The following is a 20,833-nucleotide window of genomic DNA, read 5'->3' as shown; positions in this document are numbered from 1 at the left end:
ATTCTGAAGCGTATAATTAAGGTAATTGCTAAGTAGCAGCTTAAAAAACTCAATTATCAGATTGTATTTAACATCTTTAAGAGCATGATCATAAAGAGCTATATTTTTTACACCCTCCCTTTTTTTAATATTTAGATAGTATAAGGGTTTTATATCTCATCTGTCTATATTGCTTTCAAAGGAATAAGGTTTTTGGTAGGTGGAAAAGCATTTGTAGGAAGTTAGATTTGAACATAGACTAAGTGGGTTGTTCAAGTTGTAATTGAGCTTCCAGAAATATTATTTGAGGAATGTTTGTGAATATAGGTGTGGGTCCTACTCAGTGCCATAGATAGACTTCTCTCTCTGTAGGTCACCATTACGTAGTAATTTTGATTCTTAATTTCACATTAAATTATTTGAGTGTATACAGACCGAAATTTTAAAATCTGTACATATATTATTTTGATTTAAGATTAATATTGCCGCTTTAAATTTTATTTATGCACATACTTAAGGACAGAAATGTCGGGAAAATAATTGTTAAATAATGATATGTAACTTTTTAACTTTTTAAATAAATAACAAGATTTTTAATGTGTGTCTCCCTCAGGGTTGTTTAAAGTTTTTTTTCCCTCCCTCAAATATAAATAGTGGTGACTGTTTTGTATCTTCTAGCACCAACTGCTGTAAGGCATTGCTGCAAATAATGCTTGAGTAAAAGTGGCTAAGCCAACAACAAAATGAATACTTTTATATTAGTTTTATAATCCTTGCATTTGAGAGCTTTCCAAATTGCACTTGCATTTAAACAGAACTGTTGCAGTTTTTACTGTATTTATTTTGTTACCCCTGTTTATGAAAATACTGCACAGTTTCAAAGGCATGGTAAAAATATCAGTGTTTATATATTCTGTTTCCAAAACAGCTATACATACACTGTTCAGAGAAGAGCAAAATTCAAGCGTTAGGAAATGTTCTAAGATTTCTTGCATGTAATTTTGACATATTTTGTATATTTATGGTGGGAGGTGGTTGGGAACTTTTAACAAAATATGGGATGTTAATTTTTGTACAGTCTGGGTATTTACACATATTTTTTAATGTATTAAAATTTGGTAATTATGTGCACATTAAATTAATAAAATAGTTAACTTCCTGTTATGATTTGTTAATTCCCTAAGACTTTGGAATTTTTTTAAGAAACTTTATATCAGAAATGATATTGCATCTTTATATTTTTAAAATTATATTGCTGCTCAAGAATGGTACCCTGATGTCAAAAAGGCATACATTCATAATTGTACATTCAGCACTGTAAATAACTATGAAATTTTTTTTGATTGAAGCGTTCAAAATAAAAATCTAAATGAATAAAATAGCACTCTTTTTTCTGTGTCTTTATACATGTTTGCTTTTAGTTCAGTGGGTTTATTTTCCTGCTTAATACTTTCCCATTTCCTTTTTTAACATTGGGGTTTTTTGGTTGCTTTTTTTTAAGATTGTTTTTATTTCTTTCAAATAGGGAGGGAGGGAGGGAGAAACATTAATGATGGTGCCCAGCCACCGTGGCTCAGTGGTTGAGCATCAGCCCAAGAACCAGGAGGTCGTGGTTCAGTTTTGATCAGGGCACATGCTTGGATTATTGGCTCGATCCCAGAGGGGGGTATGCAGGAGGCAGCCAATTAATGATCCTCATTATTGATGTTTCTATCTTTCTCCCTCTCCCTTCCTCTCTGAAATAAAAACATTTTTAACAATTAAAAACAAACAAACATCAATGATGTGAGAGAATCAGGGATTGAACCTGCAACTCAGACATATGCCCTGACTGTGAATCAAAACGGAGACCTGGTTCCTAGGTTGATGCTCAACCACTGAACCCACCAGCCGGGCTAACTTTGGGTTTTTGAAGGAAGTAAATGCAGCATTCTACATTTATGTCTGTGGTCACATACAATGTAAAGCCAAATGTTAACTGGCAGGCGGTCTGCGGGAAATGGTGAACTATAAAATTAGGGAGTCTATTAATAGTTGGGAAGATCAAACCAAAAGCTAATACCATGTTTAAGACGGTGCGTTTGAAGTGAAGTATTTGTGGGTGCCAAAAGCGCCCTCCGAGGGGAGAGACGCTGTGGAGCTGACCGCTGGCCATAGAAACCCCAGGGGAAGGCAGGTTTGTGCTTGGGAAGGTGTTGCCTCGTGTGGCAGGCTCTGCAGGAGACATGCCTCCTCTGCGGTGGGCTGCATGGCGGGCTGTGATCCGGTGGACTGGGGTGGTATGAACACCAGTTTGAGCTCACGTTCTCCCATGCACTATGGTTTGTCTAGCAAATGATCATGTCCCCACAGCCTGCTGCTGTGGGCACAGTTCCTCTTATCTTCCCTTCCTCTCCGCCGCTTACTGCCAGTTACTTTATTCTTAGCGGTATATTGTAAGGAAGGACAAAAGGAATTGTATGAGTTTGAACGAGACTGTCCCTGTTCATAGTTGGGGTTGTGGTTACTCCACAGGTATTACTTCTGCTGTGTCCCAGCCTCTGTGTCCCCTATGGGGGCGGAAAAGCATGTCTCATCCAGGCAGACTCCTGCTTTTGAATGGCCAAAACCTCATAGGCCAGGGCTCTGTGGCTTATACAGAAGCCATTTGGGACAGCAGGTTTCTGACCTTTTCCACAGATCCCAGCTCCAAAGATGAACGCAAGAGCCATTGAGTAACTTCATTACTCAATGCTTCTCAGCTCTGTGTTTATTCAGTGGATCACCTCACAGTTTTGCTACATTGTCTGCAACTTCTGGACCCAGCTCTCCCTTCTCGGGCAATCAAAATGCCCTGCTCTCTTCAAAGAACAAAACTTGGAGATCTTCCTGGGGAAATAGGCTAAAGAAGCTTCGCTGGAATTTGACTCCAAGTTGCTGACTGGCTCCCCGGCCTTTTCCAGGGCAAAGGGCCTTTCACCTGGTGTGCCTATGCATGTCTGACTCACTGTGCCACCACAGCATGTGTTCTGGGCTGAGTTCCTTTTTTTCTTTTTAAAAACAAATATTTATATATATATATATATATATATATATATATATATATATATATACACACACACACACACACACACACACACACACACATATATATATATATATTTTTTTTTTTACAGAGAGGAAGAGAGAAGAATAGAGAGTTAGAAACATCGATGAGAGAGAGACATCGATTAGCTGCCTCTTGCCGACACCCCACTGGGGATGTGCCCGCAACCAATGTACATGCCCTTGACTGAAATCGAACCTGGGACTTTTCAGTCCACAGGCCGACGCTCTATCCACTGAGCCAAACTGTTTTCGGCTCGAGTTCCTTTTCTTGATTGGAGCTCAAAGATGGCCCATGACCCCTGGCAGAGGGAGTGGCTTCCCTGTGCTTTGGGACTTCATGACTTAGAGGTGATTTCAGCCAATACAGCATTTACTGGGCTTTACCTGCATTTGGCTCCATCAAACACTGCTTGGATTTCAGTGCTTTTTCTATATCTGCAAATGTCATGGATCAGGGAATTTTTCTCAACCAGGATGAAATAATTTAAGGATCACTTCTGTACCACTCCACTCAATGATTCAGAGGTTAATGTTTATTCTTTCACAATTCAAGCCTTGACTTTTTCCAGTATGTTTTAATACCTTTATCCTTATGTGTTTTTCCCTTAATGATGCCATTTTCCCTTCCAAATCACTTTATTTTTGCATTTAAATTTTAAAAATGCAATTGTGCCGAGGCCGGTTTGGCTCAATGGATAGAGCGTCGGCTTGGGGACTGAAAGGTCCCGGGTTCGATTCCGGTCAAGGGCATGTACCTTGGTTGCGGGCACATCCCCAGTGGGGGGTGTGCAGGAGGCAGCTGATCGATGACTCTCTCTCATCGATGTTTCTAACTCTCTATCTCTCTCCCTTCCTCTCTGTACAAAATCAATAAAATATATTTTTAAATTTTAAAAATGCAATTGTGATATAAGCATGTTTAGTAAAAATTTAAACCTCACAGAAAGGTATATAAGGAAGTCCACCTATTCCCTGGCTTCTCCCCCAAAAGATGAATACTGAAGTTTCTTGGTGTATCATTCCAGGAAAAAAAATATGTGTATATCCTCATGTAAATATATGTTTTTAAAAATGCTACACATGTGGAATCCCATTGCATATGCTCCGCAGCCCTTGCTTTCTGTCATTTAGTGTGTCTTTGAAAGTACGTCAGCACTTGAAGCTCAACTTTATTCACTTTAAAGTCTGCACGGCATCTTACTGCATGGACCTGCCATAATCTAAGCATCTTGTTCACGGTGATGGCCATTTAGGTTTTTGTTTCTGTTACAAATCCACAATAAGTGTTATGCTCATTTAGATAAGCATATCCATGAAGTATATTTTTATCAGTGGAATGGCTATACATACAGAATGTGTATACTGTATTTTAAATTTAGTTGATACTATTAAATTTTTTTCTGAAAAGTTTGCCCCAATTTTTATGTCCACCAATGTTGTATGAAAATGTCTAGTTCGCTCTTTATAAAACACTCTATTTTCAGGCTTTGAACATGAAAAGTTATTTTCATATGGGGTACGGCGCAGGATTTTCAAACAGCTCAGAAACAGACCTACAGACCCAGCCACTGATGAGGTGCTGGTTTGTGAGGAAGAAGGGGTTTACAGAAGCAGGGCTAGGACAGCTGGGTATCCTAATGGGAAAAATAAACTGGACTCGACTCACATCATACACAAAAACCAACTATAGATGGATTAAATAGACCTAAAAGTGAAGGACAAAGCTATAAAGTTAGGCGTTATAGGGAAATAGTTTTCTGATTTTGGAGGGAAGGGGGGGTTTATTTTAATAGACACAAACATCACAAATTAGGAAAGATGGATAACTGCCTACCACAAGACTCGGGTCTTTTGACCTCATACAGAAGGTTAAAAGGCAAATCACTAGTTGAAGATATTTATAACACCTATAACCAACCAAGGATTCGAATCCAGAATATATTACAATGCCTATTGCTCAGTTTTTTAAAGACATAGCATACATATTTTGCATATAGACAAATAGGCAAAGGAAAGCTGAATTTCTCAGAAGATGAAGTGGTCCTTAAAGTATGAAAAGTGTCTTGAGCCCATTAAAAACCATACTGACAATCATTTCACATGAATTGCAAAAAGTATATTTAAAAAAATCAATCCCAAGTATGGGCAGAGCTGTGAAGCACAGGGACTGTCCTGCACCGCAGGTGGCATCACGTATGGGTATAACTGTTGTGGGAGGCAGTTTGACAGTCCTAAGTTGAACATGTGAACACCCTTCAACTCACTTAGTGATGCATAACTGAACATCTTTGAGAATGTTTTCAGCCTTATTAATTCTAAAATGAAATGGAGTGTTGCACTGGAGGCTAGTCTAAGCCTTATTATTCATCCAAGGAGGAGGGGAATGGATTAGACTCACTGAGTGTTTCCCAAAGTGTGGTATGCGTACCCCCAGGGGTACGGGAAGAGTTTGGTGGGGGTTCGCGTTGCACCGGAGTTTGGTGGGGATATGCACTGCACCGTGCTTAGCTGTGCCTAATTCTACGTTCTCATGAGTACAAGGGGTACTCAGCGTTACGAAAATTATAGAAGGGGTACACATATGTCAAAAGTTTGGGAACCACTGGATTAGAGAACCGGGGTAGTGTGGCATGAAAAGGAAGCCTGGGGCAAGCCTGGCCCATCCAGGGGTGTGGCTACTGCAATGTATCACTGAGCTTTTCCAGCTCCACAGAGCTAGGTTGTGCCATTTATGGAGAAACTTCTCTCTCTCCTGCTCTTGTCATTAAGCTTTGACAGCAGGATGTAGGTTATATATAGTTGCTTTCGGTTTGAAAATACTTGTCATTAAAAATCCCGAATATGCCTCCTGAGACAGGGCCCTCTCCATGACTTTCTGATGAAGTCTTTATCCTGAGGATGCAGGGTCCCGCCCTTTTCCTTTGGAAAGTGCCGAATCACAGGCGAGGCTCTCAGCCTCTCAGTTGCTTTGGGGAGCAGTGCTATTCCAGGTAAGGCCGAATATTTTAAAATTAGAGGGCTTGGCGAGTTCATGAGTGCATAAGAAATGGAATGTAGCTACGAGAAACGATTTGTGTAAAATGACACATGGGAAACATTGTTTTGGCAGATTCGTATTCCTGTGTGTATTTCACAGATGATTCAATGCCAGGAGTATTAATTTTCAAACAGCTTAGAAATGATAGCTTCTTATTTATGGTTCAGTCAGATACACTACTCTCCAATTCTAGCTCTGGGACCCTCGTGAAGTCCCTTAAACGCCCTATGCCTTAGTTTCTTCATTCTTTGGGGATAATAATAGTATGTACTTCATAGGGTTAGGTAAAGATGAAATGAATCGATTCAAATACAAGTGCTGGGAAGAACGCCTGGCATTGAGTGGTACGTGTTATTTCCTGCGTTTCCCAGTGTGGCTGAGGGTGTTCACTATTTGGGGAGTGTCTGCTGTTCTCGCAGAGGAGTTGATATTGCAGATATAACGTAGCTATGACCAAAGGATTCAGGTGGTGGCTGTCATATGAACACTTCGCTGTTTCCTCCGTGACTTGGCTACAGCTAGCCCTGGGTGAGTATAAAGTCAAGAGCAGAGCTCTTTCACCATGGGCACTGCTCTGCCACAGCTGGAGCTGGAATGTGGGAATAATTACTTAATGAGTTCTATGTAAAGATTTTATTTTTATTTAAAAAAAATATATTTTATTGATTTTTCACAGTGAGGAAGGGAGAGAGATAGAGAGCTAGAAACATCGATGAGAGAGATACATCGACCAGCTGCCTCCTGCACACCCCCCCACCGGGGATGTGCCCGCAACCAAGGTACATGCCCTTGACCGGATTCGAACCTGGGACCTTTCAGTCCGCAGGTAGACGCTCTATCCGCTGAACCAAACCGGTTTCGGCCACAGGCGAATGTTTGATGTCTGCCCTTGTTGTGTGCTGTCCCCACAGGCGGCCGATATGCTGCGGGGCGCCCTGCTGTGCGCGGTGCTGGCGCTCCTGCGCGCCCAGCCTGCGCCCTCCCGCTGCCCGCCCACCTGCGGCTGCTCCGTCCGGGACGCGGTGCAGTGCTCGGGGGGCGACGTGGAGCGCATCGCAGAGCTTGGCCTGCCCACCAACCTCATGGTCCTCACGCTGTTCCGCCTGGGCCGGGGCACCCTGCGGAGCGACAGCTTCCGCGGCATGACGGTGCTGCAGCGCCTCTTGCTGACCCAAAGCCACATCGCCGCCGTCGCCCCGGGCACCTTCCAGGACCTGGGGAACCTGAAAACCCTCCGGCTGTCACACAACCACATCCGGGACCTGCCAGGCGCGCTCTTCGACAGCCTGGTGCTCCTGGAGCATCTGTATCTGGACCACAATGCGCTGACGCGCCTCGACCCACTCCTGTTCCGGAACCTAGTGAACCTGCAGTTCCTCTTCCTGAACGTGAATCAGCTCGTCTCCCTCCCCGCGGGCCTCTTGGCGCACCTGCGGGGCCTGCGGGTGCTGGACTTATCGGCGAACAATCTGACTCACTTGCCCCCGGGCTTGCTGGGTGCGCAGGCCAAGCTGGAGAAGCTCGTGCTCAGTTCCAACCGGCTCGCGGCTCTGGATCCGGGGCTGCTGAGCGGCCTGCGCGCTCTGGCAGAGCTGCAGCTGGACGGCAACCGCCTCCGGGCCCTGGCGCCCGGGGCCTTTGACCAGCTCCGCGACCTGAGCATCCTGAAGCTTTCCAGGAACCAGCTCAGGTCCCTGCCCTCCGCCCTCTTCCTCCATCTGCACAACCTGACCTCCCTGGCGCTGCACGAGAACCCGCTGGAGGAGCTCCCAGCCGTGCTCTTCGGGGAGATGGCGGGCCTGCGCGAGCTGTGGCTGAACGGCACCCAGCTGCGCACCCTGCCCGATGGCGCCTTCCGCGGCCTCGGCCAGCTGCGCCAGCTGTCGCTGAGCCGCAACGCACTGCGGACCCTGCCCCGCGGGCTCTTCCGCGGCCTCCGCAGCCTCGAGTGGCTGCGGCTCGAGCACAACCAGTTGCAGACCCTGCCGGGCGACATGTTCGAGGGCCTGCCCCGGCTGTCGGAGGTCCTGCTGAGGCACAATCCCTGGCGCTGCGACTGCGACCTGCTGCCGTTCCTGGCGTGGCTGAGGCAGCACCCGGGCCTCACGGGCCACGTGGAGCAGTCCCCGCGGTGCCAGGGGCAGCCCCGTGGCCTGCTGCTGCACGCCCTGTCGGACGGTGACCTGAGGTGTCCGAGCACCAGGGCCCCGAGCACTCCCCACTCTCTCGCCCCCACCAGGCTGGTCCTGCCCGTGGCCCGCGATCGCCCAGCCTGGGTGCCTACCAGCCCAGAGCCCTGGGCGTGGGCCCAGCCGGTGGCCGAGGGCCAGCGTCAGGACCATCGCCTGTTCTGGGGTCTTTATATGCTGCTTTTAGCCACGCAGGCCGTAATAACCGTGGTCATTGTGTTTGCTATGATTAAACTCCTCCGGCTCTTCCGAAAATTAATCAGAGAGAGAGCTCTGGTTTGAGCCAGCGGCGAAACCGTGTAACGAATGAAAAGGCGACCAGGGTATTGTTAGATGTGACTCTGGGAGAGTCCAGACAGATTGCTGCCCTCCCCTCTGCTCTCAAACCCACCTCTCTGTCTCCTCCTCCTCCCTCCTCTTTCCTAGAATTGCCTTTACATTTGTAAATTGTGACAGCTTGCTTTGCTTCATCCCTCACCGTGGGGTCCTGGGAATGTGGGTTGTGTTCACCACATCTCTGTGCCCCGGTGCCCGGTGGAGAGAGGGCTATCTCAGAGCGTCCTGAGGAAGGGTGCGGGAGAGCCGCCACCTCCAGGCCGGGGTCTGGCTCCTGTCTGGTAAATGTGCAATAAAAGAATAAAATGAATACACACGATCCAAGTGGGAGTGGCTTTTCCTGGGGAAAGGAAGGATTGTTCTCTTTACTTTTGTTTGAAAAGCAGAACTCTTCCAGTTCTTTTCCTTGTCCTATTTCTTTTCTTCTTCTTCTTCTCACTGTTTGTACCTCCGTGGGCTATTTGGGAGAGGGTGGGACTCCTTCACTCAGTGCAGGCTGAGAGAGAAAAGAGCACAGGGCCTTGCTTCCAGGAGCGCAGCAGTGACAGTCAGGCCTGAGCGCCAAGGAGCAGGAGGAAGGGCCCTGGGGAGGGTGAGTGGAGCAGAGATTTGAGACAAGTGGGAGCTCACCAGGAGCTCTAAGTGTGTGTGTGTGTGTGTGTGTGTGTGTGTGTGTATGTGTGTATGTGTATGTATGTATGTGTGTGTGTGTGTGTGTGTGTGTGTGTGTGTGTGTGTGTCCCACAGGGTGGGGGTGGGGCATTGATTCAGAGAGTCCCTGTGTGTGTGCGCGTGCCTGCAAAGACTTATGAAACTGCTATGAGAGAGAAGTCTATCATTGACACTGAACTAAATGCTACCTCATTTCACAAGCAGTTATGGAGCACCTGCCATGTGGCAGGAGTTCATGGATGCAACGGCAAGCTTGGTTTCCGGTTTATTGTGCTTGACCTCATTCTTGTTTATTCTTCCGATGGAAAGCGGTAAAAACCTTGTTGCTTTCAATGGATGCCCGTGAGCAGCAGTGGTTAAAACACGGGTGGAGTGGTGACAACCGTGGGTTCAAATCCCAGCTCCACCGCGTTCTAACTGCACAGGACGAGGGCCGGATACTTAGGTTGTACACGCCTGGGTTCCCTCGTCCCTGGCAAGGGATGCAGAGTGCCTGCTTCACAGAGCTGTGAGAATCAGAGGCACCACAGCCTGTGACAGCAGCGCAGTGCCCAGCGAACAGTCACTGCTCCCAGGTCAGCTCTTCCTAAAGGCCAGGCCGTGCCCTGTGGCACTGCCATCCTGACTTCTAACGGAGAGCTCTGGCTGCCTTTTCTGCTCTCTGAGTGTAGAGGTGAGAGAGAACTTCCTCAGACGGAAGGTTACCTTCACCCCAGTTCGTCTTCACGCGTGTGTGGCCTCAGCCCCGTGCAGGCAGGCTCTGTGCTGCCAGGCCGGAGCAATGGATCCTCAGAACAACGCCGACAGGACACGGAGCAGGGATTGCTGGGTTCCTGGCATTTGCAGGCGCACTTCTCCTTCAAGGCCACGTTGAAATGTCTCCTCCTGGTAAAGCATTTCCAGACTGCCCGGCAGACTGCCGTGTTCCCGCTGTGTGCCCCCCTCGCAGGCTGTCGGGCACTTGGCACCCTCCCCACCCCGTCTGCTCCTGGTCACCCTTCACTCCGGTGTGTGTGTGTGTGTGTGTGTGTGTGTGTGTGTGCCTCCTTGTATCATTTATTTCTACTGTTCCAAATTTTGCACCCACCTATAGCGTAAAACCCAGACTTCTTTGATGCATTACGGACTCTAGTCCTAACCACTATGCTCTCGGGCAAGCGGCCTCCCTCTCGAAGCCTCCATTTCCTCACCTGGATGGTGAGGATAGTTACGGTCCTTACCTGGTTGCAAGAACAGAATATAATAACTCAGGCCAAACAGTTAAGTCAGTGGCTGGTGCATGTGGACTCAGTAGAAGTAGGCTATTGCTACGATAGCTCTTTTGGATTTTTAAAAAAAATATATTTTATTGATTTTTCACAGAGAGGAAGAGAGAGGGATAGTCAGGAACATCGATGAGAGAGAATCATCAATCAGCTGCCTCTTGCACCCCCCCTACTGGGGATGTGCCTGCAACCAAGGTACATGCCCTTGACCAGAATCAGACCTGGGACCTTTCAGTCTGCAGGCTGATGCTCTATCCACTGAGCCAAACCGGTTTCGACTAATAGCTCTTTTGAACACACTGTGTTTTAACATATTTCACTGCCTTTGCAGAAGTTCATTCAGTCAGCAAATGTTTGTTGAGTACCTCCTCTGTACCTGGCCCTCTTCTAAGCGGAGGATGGAGCAGTGGCTAAAACCAAGTACTCACTTCCATTGGGCTTCTGTGTTGGTGTCCCCTCCAGTGAAAACATCTCCCCTGGCCATTATCTTTAAACATTCAGAAAAGTTAAGAGAATAACTTTGGACACCTGAACCTGCTTTATACAATCTTTATTCTTTGCTTTATTTGCTTCAGATATTTTTAAAAATATATTTTATTGATTTTTTACAGAGAGGAAGGGAGAGGGATAGAAAGTTAGAAACATCGATGAGAGAGAAACATCGATCAGCTGCTTCTGTACACCCCCTCACAAATGCCTCCATCGCAAAACATGCTCGTTATGATTTGCATGTTTGCTTTTTGTTTGTTTCCACTGAGTGGAGGCATTTCCTTGCAGGAAAGCAACAGCCTTAACAGTAGGTAAATTACTATTGGGAAAAATTAACTCCCAATTGGGAATTCCCTCTGAGGTACAGGAACTGAGGGATTCATTCACTGGGCAAATAATGCAATCCATTCGTAGTATTTGGCCTATTCTACAATATTTTCATCGTGCCCATCACCCCAGTTCTCTGGATTGGTAGAACATGAAAATGACACCATTAAAGCTCAACTAGTTACGTTTTCAGAAGCCTTTAATTTCCCTTGGCCAAAAGCTCTCCTTATATGCTCCTTGACCTGAAATCAACTTCTTTTGGTAAACACATAGCTTATCTCCTCCTTAAATAGTCACTGGTCACCCTATGCTTCTGGATGAAAGGTCCTATGAATCAACCTTACTAAAAGGAGACATTCTGAAACCGGTTTGGCTCAGTGGATAGAGCGTCGGTCTGGGGACTGAAGGGTCCCGGATTCCATTCTGGTCAAGGGCACGTACCTTGGTTGTGGGCACATCCCCAGTGGGGGGTGTGCAAGAGGCAGCTGGTCAATGTATCTCTCTCATCGACGTTTCTAACTCTCTATCCCTCTCAATTCCTCTCTGTGTAAAATCAATAAAATATGTTTTAAAAAATCTTTTAAAAAAATAAAAGGAGACATTCTGCATTATTTTTTTAATATATTTTATTGATTTTTCACAGAGATGAAGAGGGATAGAGTTAGAAACATCAATGAGAGAGAATCATCGATCAGCTGCCTCTTGCACACCGCCTACGGGGGATGTGCCCGCAACCAATGTACATGCCCTTGACCGGAATCGAACCTGGGACCTTTCAGTCCCCAGGCCGACGCTCTACCACTGAGCCAAACCGGTTTCAGCCATTCTGCATTATTATCAGGAACTTATCAACCAGCTTATTAACCAGGGACAGGTTAATAAGTGGATACATTAGTGACATTCATTTCACAGTGCACTCTCAGCAGACAAGACTTCGAGGACTGTGGCTTACAACCAGGAGATTTTGTCCATTGGAAAATGTAAGACTTTCTCCAACTCAGTGGAAGGGATCTTAACCACGAATAGACAGCTGCCCCTGTCTGTGACATTTGCCTCCCTCCTCCTACAGCAGAGATCAGACAGACTCTTTGAGGATAAGAAGCCGCTGACATCAGGGATATACAGCTTTCCCAAGACATCCACAAGGCCTGTAGACTTACAAACTGTGAACATGGTTCATCTTACCAATTTTCTAGGTCTTTTCTAATCTTTCAGTGAAGTTTCAGAATTCTTTCATAAAATCTTGCACAAATATTGTTAGGTTTATTCCTAGGTCTGCTCCCCTATTGTGAATTCTTGTTGCTATTGTAGTTGTTATCACTTTTTAAAATTACATTTTCTGATTGCTTATTACAGGTATAAGGAAATGGAATTATTTTTACATAATTATATTTTATCTGACAACAAATCTAATAATTCGTTTCTTCCTATTGAAAACTTATATCTTTTATTTATTTATCTTTCTATCTTAAAAAAATCTTATCTGCACTGGCTAAAACTTCCAATATAATGTCAAACAGAAATGGTGATAATGAGGACTTCCGGCGGGGCATGCGAAGTCCCGGCGATTCAGCTTTGGCGGCGGTGGCATCGGCGGTGGCGGCGGCGTCTTGACCACGCTCCGGGCCTTCACCTGCGATGACCTGTTCCGCTTCAACGACATTAACTTGGATCCACTTACAGAAACTTATGGGATTCCTTTCTATTTACAGTATCTTGCCCATTGGCCAGAGTATTTCATTGTTGCAGAGGCACCCGGTGGACAGTTAATGGGCCATATTATGGGTAAAGCAGAAGGCTCCGTTGCTAGGGAAGAATGGCATGGGCATGTCACAGCTCTGTCTGTTTCTCCAGAATTTCGACGCCTTGATTTGGCTGCTAAACTTATGGAGTTGTTAGAGGAAATTTCAGAAAGAAAAGGTGGATTTTTTGTTGATCTCTTTGTAAGAGTATCTAACCAAGTTGCCGTCAACATGGACAAGCAGCTGGGCTACAGCGTGTACAGGACGGTCATCGAGTACTATTCAGCCAGCAATGGGGAGCCCGACGAGGATGCTTACGATATAAGAAAAGCACTTTCCAGGGACACTGAGAAGAAATCCATCCTACCATTACCTCATCCTGTGAGACCTGAAGATATTGAATAACCATGGGCAGTGGTTCTTAGGTTAATGCTCCAGATATTTTGTGGATAATATTATCGGGTCTAGTAATAATTAATGTCGTTTTTAAACATTCGTTTAAAATCTTGCTTGGCGTTGACTTGTATTGACATAACCTTCAAACACGTGGTATCTACAGAACGTGTGAAGTGCAATTAACAAGTTTTGCTTGAAAAAGTTTGTGTTTGGTTTGGTTTTTGTTGCAAAACTAGGGCTAAGAAGATCGCGGATGAAGAGCATATTCTGCACTGCATGCTTTACGAGTTCCAATTAGGAAGAAAAGCAAGTGAGGCTGCAAAAAACATCTGTAGTGCTCTTGGTCAAGATGCAGTTAGCGCCAGAAAATGCCAGCGTTGGCTTGAGAAATTTCGCGAGGGAAATTTTTCGTTAGATGACAAGAGTGGTCGAGGCCGTATGTCCAATTTTGATCAAGAAGCTCTTCAAGCTCTTTTGGTGCAAATTCCTCAAATTACCCAACAAGAGCTTGCGACAACTTTAAATTGTTCACAAAAAACAATTTCCAATCAATTGCGTGCACTTGGCAAAGTCCAAAAGTTTGGAAAATGGGTTCCTCATGAGTTGACCGACAACAATTGCAATCAAAGAGTCACAATTTGCAGTTCACTCCTCTCTCGTCAAAACCGTTTGCCGTTTTTAGAGCAAATTGTTACCGGAGAGGAAGAATGGGTGCTGTATGTTAATTTGAAAAGGCGGCCTCAATGGTTGGACAAAAATGAGGCTCCGCAGCCCACGCCAAAACCTGACTTGCATGCGAAAAAAGTGATGTTGTGTGTTTGGTGGAATTTTAAAGGAATTCTTCATTATGAACTTTTACCATCTAACCAAACCATTACAAGTGCAGTGTATAGTGCCCAATTGGAAAGGTTAGCCCAAGCTTTAAGAGAAAAAGAACCCGCGCTGATTAATCGGAAGGGCGTCATTCTTCACCACGATAACACACGACCGCATACTGCAAGAATCACTGCTGAAAAACTGCGCCAGTTGGAATGGGAAGTTCTCCCTCAACCTGCATATTCTCCTGATATTGCCCCTTCCGATTACCATTTGTTTCATTCTTTGCAAAACTTTCTTCTTGGAAAAAAATTTAATAATGAAGAATGCCTCAAAAATGCATTGACCGAATTTTTTGCATCAAAATCACAAGAATTTTACAACAGAGGGATTAAAATGCTTCCTGAGCATTGGGCACAAGTATAATAGAAAACAACGGCAACTATATTGTTGATTAAATTTTGTTGTATTGTTTAAATAAATTCGATTTAAAAAAGGTATTAGAAAACGACATTAATTATTACTAGACCTAATATTTTCATTGGATGACATTAGACTTCTGTTAGAGAAAAGCACTTATTTAAAAGTACTTTAAAGACTTCAAGAAAATATTTTAATTCCTTGTTTCCAGGTAGCATCATCATACCTATTAAAGCTGTCCACTGTAATAAAATTCAGTCAGAAAGGCAGCTAAGTCAGATGGAAACATTCTATTATACTATCATAGTTCATAATATTCACTATATGCTAGGAGGAAAAAAGCCCCAATCTCCTCCTAAATTCTATGCCTGAGAACCACTGCTGCATAAATATAATTTTTTTTATTTGGTATTGAACTATTGATTGAAGCTTTAAAACAATTTATGAAATATTAAATCTAAGATGTATAATAAAGTACACTGTTGACTCTAAAAAAAAAAAAAGAAAGAAAGAAATGGTGATAATGAGTGTCCTTAAAAGCATCTGATTGCAACTAAAATGCCTCTAAGGTTTCATCAATATATGTGACATTTCTTTTTTATATAAAGGTAATTTTTAATTAGAGGCACATAGATTTTTAAAAAATAATTTTATTGATTTTTTACAGAGAGGAAGGGAGAAGGATATAGAGTTAGAAACATCAATGAGAGAGAAACATTGATCAGCTGCTTCCTGCACACCCTCCACTGGGGATGTGCCCGCAAGCAAGGTACATGCCTCTGACCGGAATCAAACCTGGGACCCCTCGGTCCACAGGCCATTGCCCTATCCACTGAGCCAAAACAGTTTTGGCCACATAGATTTTTTTTTAAATAATTTTTTATTGTTCATTTTATTACAAATGTTCCTTTTTCCCCCCCACCATTGCTCTCCTCCACCAGGTTCCCACCTCACCCTCTGCCCTTTCCCCATTCCCCATTGTCCTCATCCATAGGTGCACAGTTTCTGTTCAGTCTCTTCCCACATCCCCCTCTCCCCTTTTCCCCAAGAATCGTCAGTTCACTTCCCTTCCATACCTCTGATTATATTATATTATATTCAACAGTTAATATTGTTCATCAGATTTTTTTAATCTCCTTGGTTTTTAGATTTACTTGTTGATAGTTACGTATTTGTTGTTCATAATTTTTATCTTATTTACTTTCTCTTCCAAAAGAACCCCCTTCAGCAATTCATATAATTCTGGTTTGGTGTTGATGAACTCCTTTAGCTTTTTTTTTTATTAGTGAAGCTCTTTATCTGACCTTCGATTCTGAGTGATAGCTTTGCTGGATAGATTATCCTTGGCTGTAGATTCTTACTATTCATCACCTTGAATATTTCTTGCCATTCCTGTCTGGCCTGGCCTGCATGGTTTCTGTTGAGAAGTCAGCTGACAATCATATAGGTGCTCCTTTATAGGTAACTACCTTCTTTGCTCTTGCTGCTTTTAATATTCTCTCTTTGTCTTTTGCTCTTGGAATTTTAATTATGATGTGTCTTGGTGTGGTCCTCTTTGGATTCCTTTTGTTTGGAGTTCTGTGTGCTTCCTGGACTTGTAAGTCTAATTCTTTCACCAGGTGGGGGAAATTTTCTGTCACTATTTCTTTCAGTATGTTTTTGATATCTTGCTCTCTCTCATCTTCTGGTATCCCCATAATTCTGATGTTGGTTCGCTTGAAGTTGTCCCAGAGGTTTCTTACATTATCTTCAATTTTCTGGATTCTCTTGCCTTCTTGCTTCTGTGGAGGAGTGTCTTCTGGTTCTTTATGTTCCAAATCTTTGACTTGATTCTTATGGTCTTCCATTCTGTTTTTAGGATTTTGTATAATATTTTTATTTCAGACAATGTATTCTTTATTTCTTGTTGATCCCTTATCATTTCTTGTTGACTCCTTATTAATTCTAGTTGATCTCTTTTCATATCCTCATAGGTCTTATCCATCTTTTCTAGGAAATTCTTGAAAAACCTCATAAGCGTAGTTTTGAACTCTGTATCTAGTCACTTTTTGTCCTCTTCTTTCGTTTGTGATCTATTTCATTGTTGCATTTCGCAGTTACAGATGGGACGGGATTTCAGGGTGGAGCCTATAGCCTTGGCTTCTGTCAGCCCCGCCCTATGCGGTTCCTGGGTCTCAGGGTCCTTCAATACTCGTTGCAAGCACCTCTGAGAGAAAGGTGCTCTCGATTTTCGCTGCTACCAAACAGTCTATGCTCTCCCCCAATGAGCCCGGTATTGAGGTTCAGTTCAGTTGTAAGTGGAGTTGGAGGTGGCGTTCAGAGCAGACTGGAGCCCCAGTCTCCTTCCGGCCAGGGCAATCCCGCGGCACAACCGACTGTCCCTTCTCTGCGCGCAATGTGCGCGCTGCTGGGACCTCCTCTCGCCGCTCCCCCGGGGTTCCGCCTTACAGCCTAGCTCCCTATGGATGAGCCTGGGTCCCCGGGGTCTGGCCTAGAACTGGGGTTCAGAGCAGTCACAACTGGGGCCCAACGCAGTTGGAGCGTTTATCTCCTTCCTGCTAGGGAACGCCAGCCAGGCACTCGGCCTCCCTCCTCTCCAGCTCTGTCCTCTCTGCGCGCGCCGCGTGTCTCCGTACCTTGGGCTTTTCCAGCTCTTCCGTGCTTCCTTCTGGTTTTCTCCTTGCTTCTCGTTGTAGAATTTCCAGTCAGTTGACTTTCCTGTAGTTCTGGGTAATGTCTATTTTATATTTTAGTTGTATTTTATTGAAATTGTTGTGTGCGGCTGCGGCTAGGTGTTTACCTGAGTGCAGCCATCTTGGATCTTCTTGGCCACATAGATTTTTTAAAAATTGATTTTTAGAGAGAGATGAAGGGAGAGAAATATATATAGAGAAAAAACATTGTTGGAGAGAAACATCATAGATTGGCTGCCTCTTGCACTCCCCCTACTGGGGATGGAGCTTACAATCTCAGACATGTGCCCTGACTAAGGATCAACTTGGTTCCTGGGTTGATGCTCAACTGCTGAGCCATACTGGTCAGGCTAATGTGACATTTCTAACCCTAGTTAGTTAAGTATTTTTTTAAGTCATGTGTAAATGTTAAATTTTATCAATATTTTTTCATCATTAAGATGCATATATAGTCTTTCTCCTTCAATGTGTTAAAGTGGTTAATAAAACATATAGATTTTGAAAAATAAATTTATTATTGCATTCCTGAAGCAAACTGAGCCTGGTTATGCATTTAAAAAATGCATTGTTGGCCAAAACCGGTTTGGCTCAGTGATAGAGCGTTGGTCTGCAGACTGAAAGGTCCCAGGTTCGATTCCGGTCAAGGGCATGTACGTTGGTTGCGGGCACATCCCCGGTAGGGGGTGTGCAGGACGCAGCTGGTCAATGTTTCTCTCTCATCGATGTTTCTAGCTCTCTATCTCTCTCCCTTCCTCTCTGTAAAAAATCAATAAAATATATTTAAAAAATGTATTGTTGGATTCAGTTTACTAATATTTTGTTTCAAACTTTTATTATCCATTCATTGGTGAGATTCTCTTGTGAATCTTTCAAAAATAATACATTTGACTGATTTTAACTGAATCATCCAAATTATGCAGCCTCATAAAGCAGATGGGGACAATTGCTGTGGACAGTTTATAAAACATGGGATTATCTATTTCTTGAATGTATTATAGAACTATTTTTTAAGACCATTTTGGCTTGGTTTTATTGTATTACTTATTGCTGCATAGCAAATGACACAAATCTCAGTGGCTTAAAACAATCCTATCTAATAAAAAAGTAATATGCAGATTGACTATCACTCCAATACACAAGATGACTGCCTCCATGTGGTCAAAGATCCTACCCCTATGTGAGCACAAGATGGCCAGCAGGGGAGGGCAGTTGGGAGGCACCAGGCCTGCAAGGGAGGGCAGTTTGCGGCAATCAACCCTTCAGGGAGGGCAGTTAGGGGTGACCAGGCCGGCAGAGGAGGGAAGTTGGGGGCAAACAGGCTGACAGGGGAGCAGTTAGACATCAATCAGTCTGGCATGAGTGGTTAGGGGGTGATCAGGCTGGCAGGCAGAAGCAATTAGGGGCAATCAGGAAGGCAGGGAGGTGAGCAGTTGTGAGCCAGCAGTCCTGGATTGTGAGAGGGATCCCAGATTGGAGAGGGTGCAGGCTGGGCTGAGGGACAATCGCCCCCCTCCTCGCCCCCATGCACGAATTTTGTGCACTGGGCCTCTAGTAACATACATTATCTCACAGTTTCTGAGGATAGGAAAATTGGGAGCAGTTTCATTGGGTGATTCTGGCTTAAGGTCTTTCATGGGTTATCATTAAAATGTTGGCTGAGACTATAGTCATCTTCACAGGGGCTGGAGGATATGCTTCCAAAATATCTCACATCATTGTTGTCCGTTCTTAGCAGGCTAATGACAGAAGGCCTCAGAGCCTTGCCAAGTGAACCTTTTCATAGGGGGCTTGAGTGTCTTCATGACATGAACTTGGTTCTTGGGTTAGTGCTTAACCGTTGAGCCATACTGGCCAGGCAAATGTGACATTTCTAACTCTAGTTAAGTATTTTTTTTAAAGTCATGAGTAGATGTTAAGTGTGTTAAAGTGGTTAATAAAATTTATAGATTTTGAAAAATGAATTCATTATTGCATTCCTGAAGCAAACTGAGCCTGGTTATGCTGGCACCCACCAGATTTAGAGAGAGAGCTCAGCGCAGCAGTCACAGTGCCTTTTACAATGCAGCCTCAGAAGTCATATTTCATCATTTCCAGTTTCCTCCTGGTTTACTGAAGTCAGCCCTATTCACTGTGGGAGAAAGGGGATAGTAGGAGCAGGATCTCGGGGAGCCACATGGGAGCCTGGCTACCACAGTGTGTGTAAGCCACGTGGTTTATTTTTTAAATTATTATTATTTTAATACATTTTATTGATATTTACAGAAAGGAAGAGAGAGGGACAGAGAGTCAGAAACATCAATGAGAGAGAAACATCAATCAGACTCTTCCTGCACATCTCCTACTGGGGGTGTGCCCGCAACCCATGTACATGCCCTTGACCAGAATCAAACCCGGGACCTTTCAGTCCACAGGCCGACGCTCTATCCACTGAGCCAAAAACAGTTAGGGCCATGCGGTTTATTTTTAACTACTGATTTCATTGTTCCGGTGGTTGTAGATCTATTTAATTTTCTATTTCCTCACTGTTATTCCATTATGTATATTTTAGGAAGTTGTTCACTTTTATCTCTAAGTTTTCAAATTTCTTAGCCTACCATTTCTCATATTTTTATTTCTATTTTGCTTTAAAATCTCTGCTGTGCCTATAATTGTCCCCTTTTTTTTTCATCTCTAATATTATTGTATTTATATCCATTTTCTTTTTTCTTCGACCAATCTTGCAATATATATTTTTAATTTTATTAGCACTTTCTAAGAACAAACTTTGGGCTTTGTTTCACCTCTCTATTGTGCTTGATTTCATTTATTGTCAGCTTTTATCTTTATTTCCTTCCTCTATTTTCTTTGAGTCTATTTAGTTGTTATTTCTTCATGACTTAGGTCAGATACAAAGCCCATTAATGTTCCTTCTTCCTTCATTTTCAGATTACAAATCTCCCCTAATTACTGCTTGAACAGCAGTTCCAGTTTTAAACTGTGATATTATTGTTAATGCTAATTCTCTGTTATTGTCCAATTCTGTATTTTCTCATTTCCATTATGGTTGTTTTCTTTGAGCTGAGTACTTAGAAGTATGTTTTTTATTCCAAGTTTTTAATCTTTTTATTATAGTTGGTATGATCCCAATTCTTTGAACACTTTTGAAACTTGTTTTGAAACGTAGCCAATTTGGGGAAATGTTCTGCATGTGCCTGAGGGAGAAAAATTCTTTTAAATTGGGTTCAGGATATTATATCTCCACGAGATAAAGCTTGTTAATTGTGCTGTTCAAGACTCCTATAAACTTACTAAGTTTTTGGTTTGTTGATTAATTACAGAAAAAAAAATTGATTGTGAATGTGTTAAGTTTCTGTTATATTTCTATCTATTTATATCTATCTATGTA

The 20,833-nt window shown here is 43.7% G+C and overlaps 2 protein-coding genes across 2 annotated transcripts; both read left to right on the top strand.

Moving 5' to 3' along the window:
- Positions 1-6,981: 6,981 nt before the first annotated feature.
- On the top strand, positions 6,982-8,944 carry GP5 (glycoprotein V platelet). Its single transcript, XM_036447740.2, has one exon. It carries the CDS (start codon positions 7,024-7,026, stop codon positions 8,572-8,574), a length of 1,551 nt encoding a protein of 516 aa, XP_036303633.1. The 5' UTR covers positions 6,982-7,023; the 3' UTR covers positions 8,575-8,944.
- Positions 8,945-10,963: 2,019 nt separating this feature from the next.
- On the top strand, positions 10,964-15,243 carry LOC118722452 (N-alpha-acetyltransferase 20-like). Its single transcript, XM_036443917.2, has 3 exons — positions 10,964-10,985; positions 12,918-13,579; positions 14,869-15,243. Exons 1-2 carry the CDS (start codon positions 10,964-10,966, stop codon positions 13,526-13,528), a joined length of 633 nt encoding a protein of 210 aa, XP_036299810.1. The 3' UTR covers positions 13,529-13,579; positions 14,869-15,243.
- Positions 15,244-20,833: the final 5,590 nt, after the last annotated feature.

The sequence above is a fragment of the Pipistrellus kuhlii genome, unplaced genomic scaffold, assembly GCF_014108245.1.
Source record: "Pipistrellus kuhlii isolate mPipKuh1 unplaced genomic scaffold, mPipKuh1.p scaffold_m20_p_2, whole genome shotgun sequence".
Lineage (NCBI taxonomy): Eukaryota > Metazoa > Chordata > Mammalia > Chiroptera > Vespertilionidae > Pipistrellus > Pipistrellus kuhlii.
This window is presented reverse-complemented; position numbering and strand designations above follow the sequence as displayed.

What these genes read in the sequence shown, in the direction of transcription:
- GP5 (XM_036447740.2), top strand. Translation starts at nt 7,024, where the DNA reads ATGCTGCGGGGCGCCCTGCTGTGCGCGGTGCTGGCGCTCCTGCGCGCC.
- LOC118722452 (XM_036443917.2), top strand. Translation starts at nt 10,964, where the DNA reads ATGGAGCAGTGGCTAAAACCAA. An exon ending in GGAGCAGTGGCTAAAACCAA is followed by an intron (nt 10,986 to 12,917) that starts GTACTCACTTCC and finishes GGTGATAATGAG; the next exon opens with GACTTCCGGCGGGGCATGCG.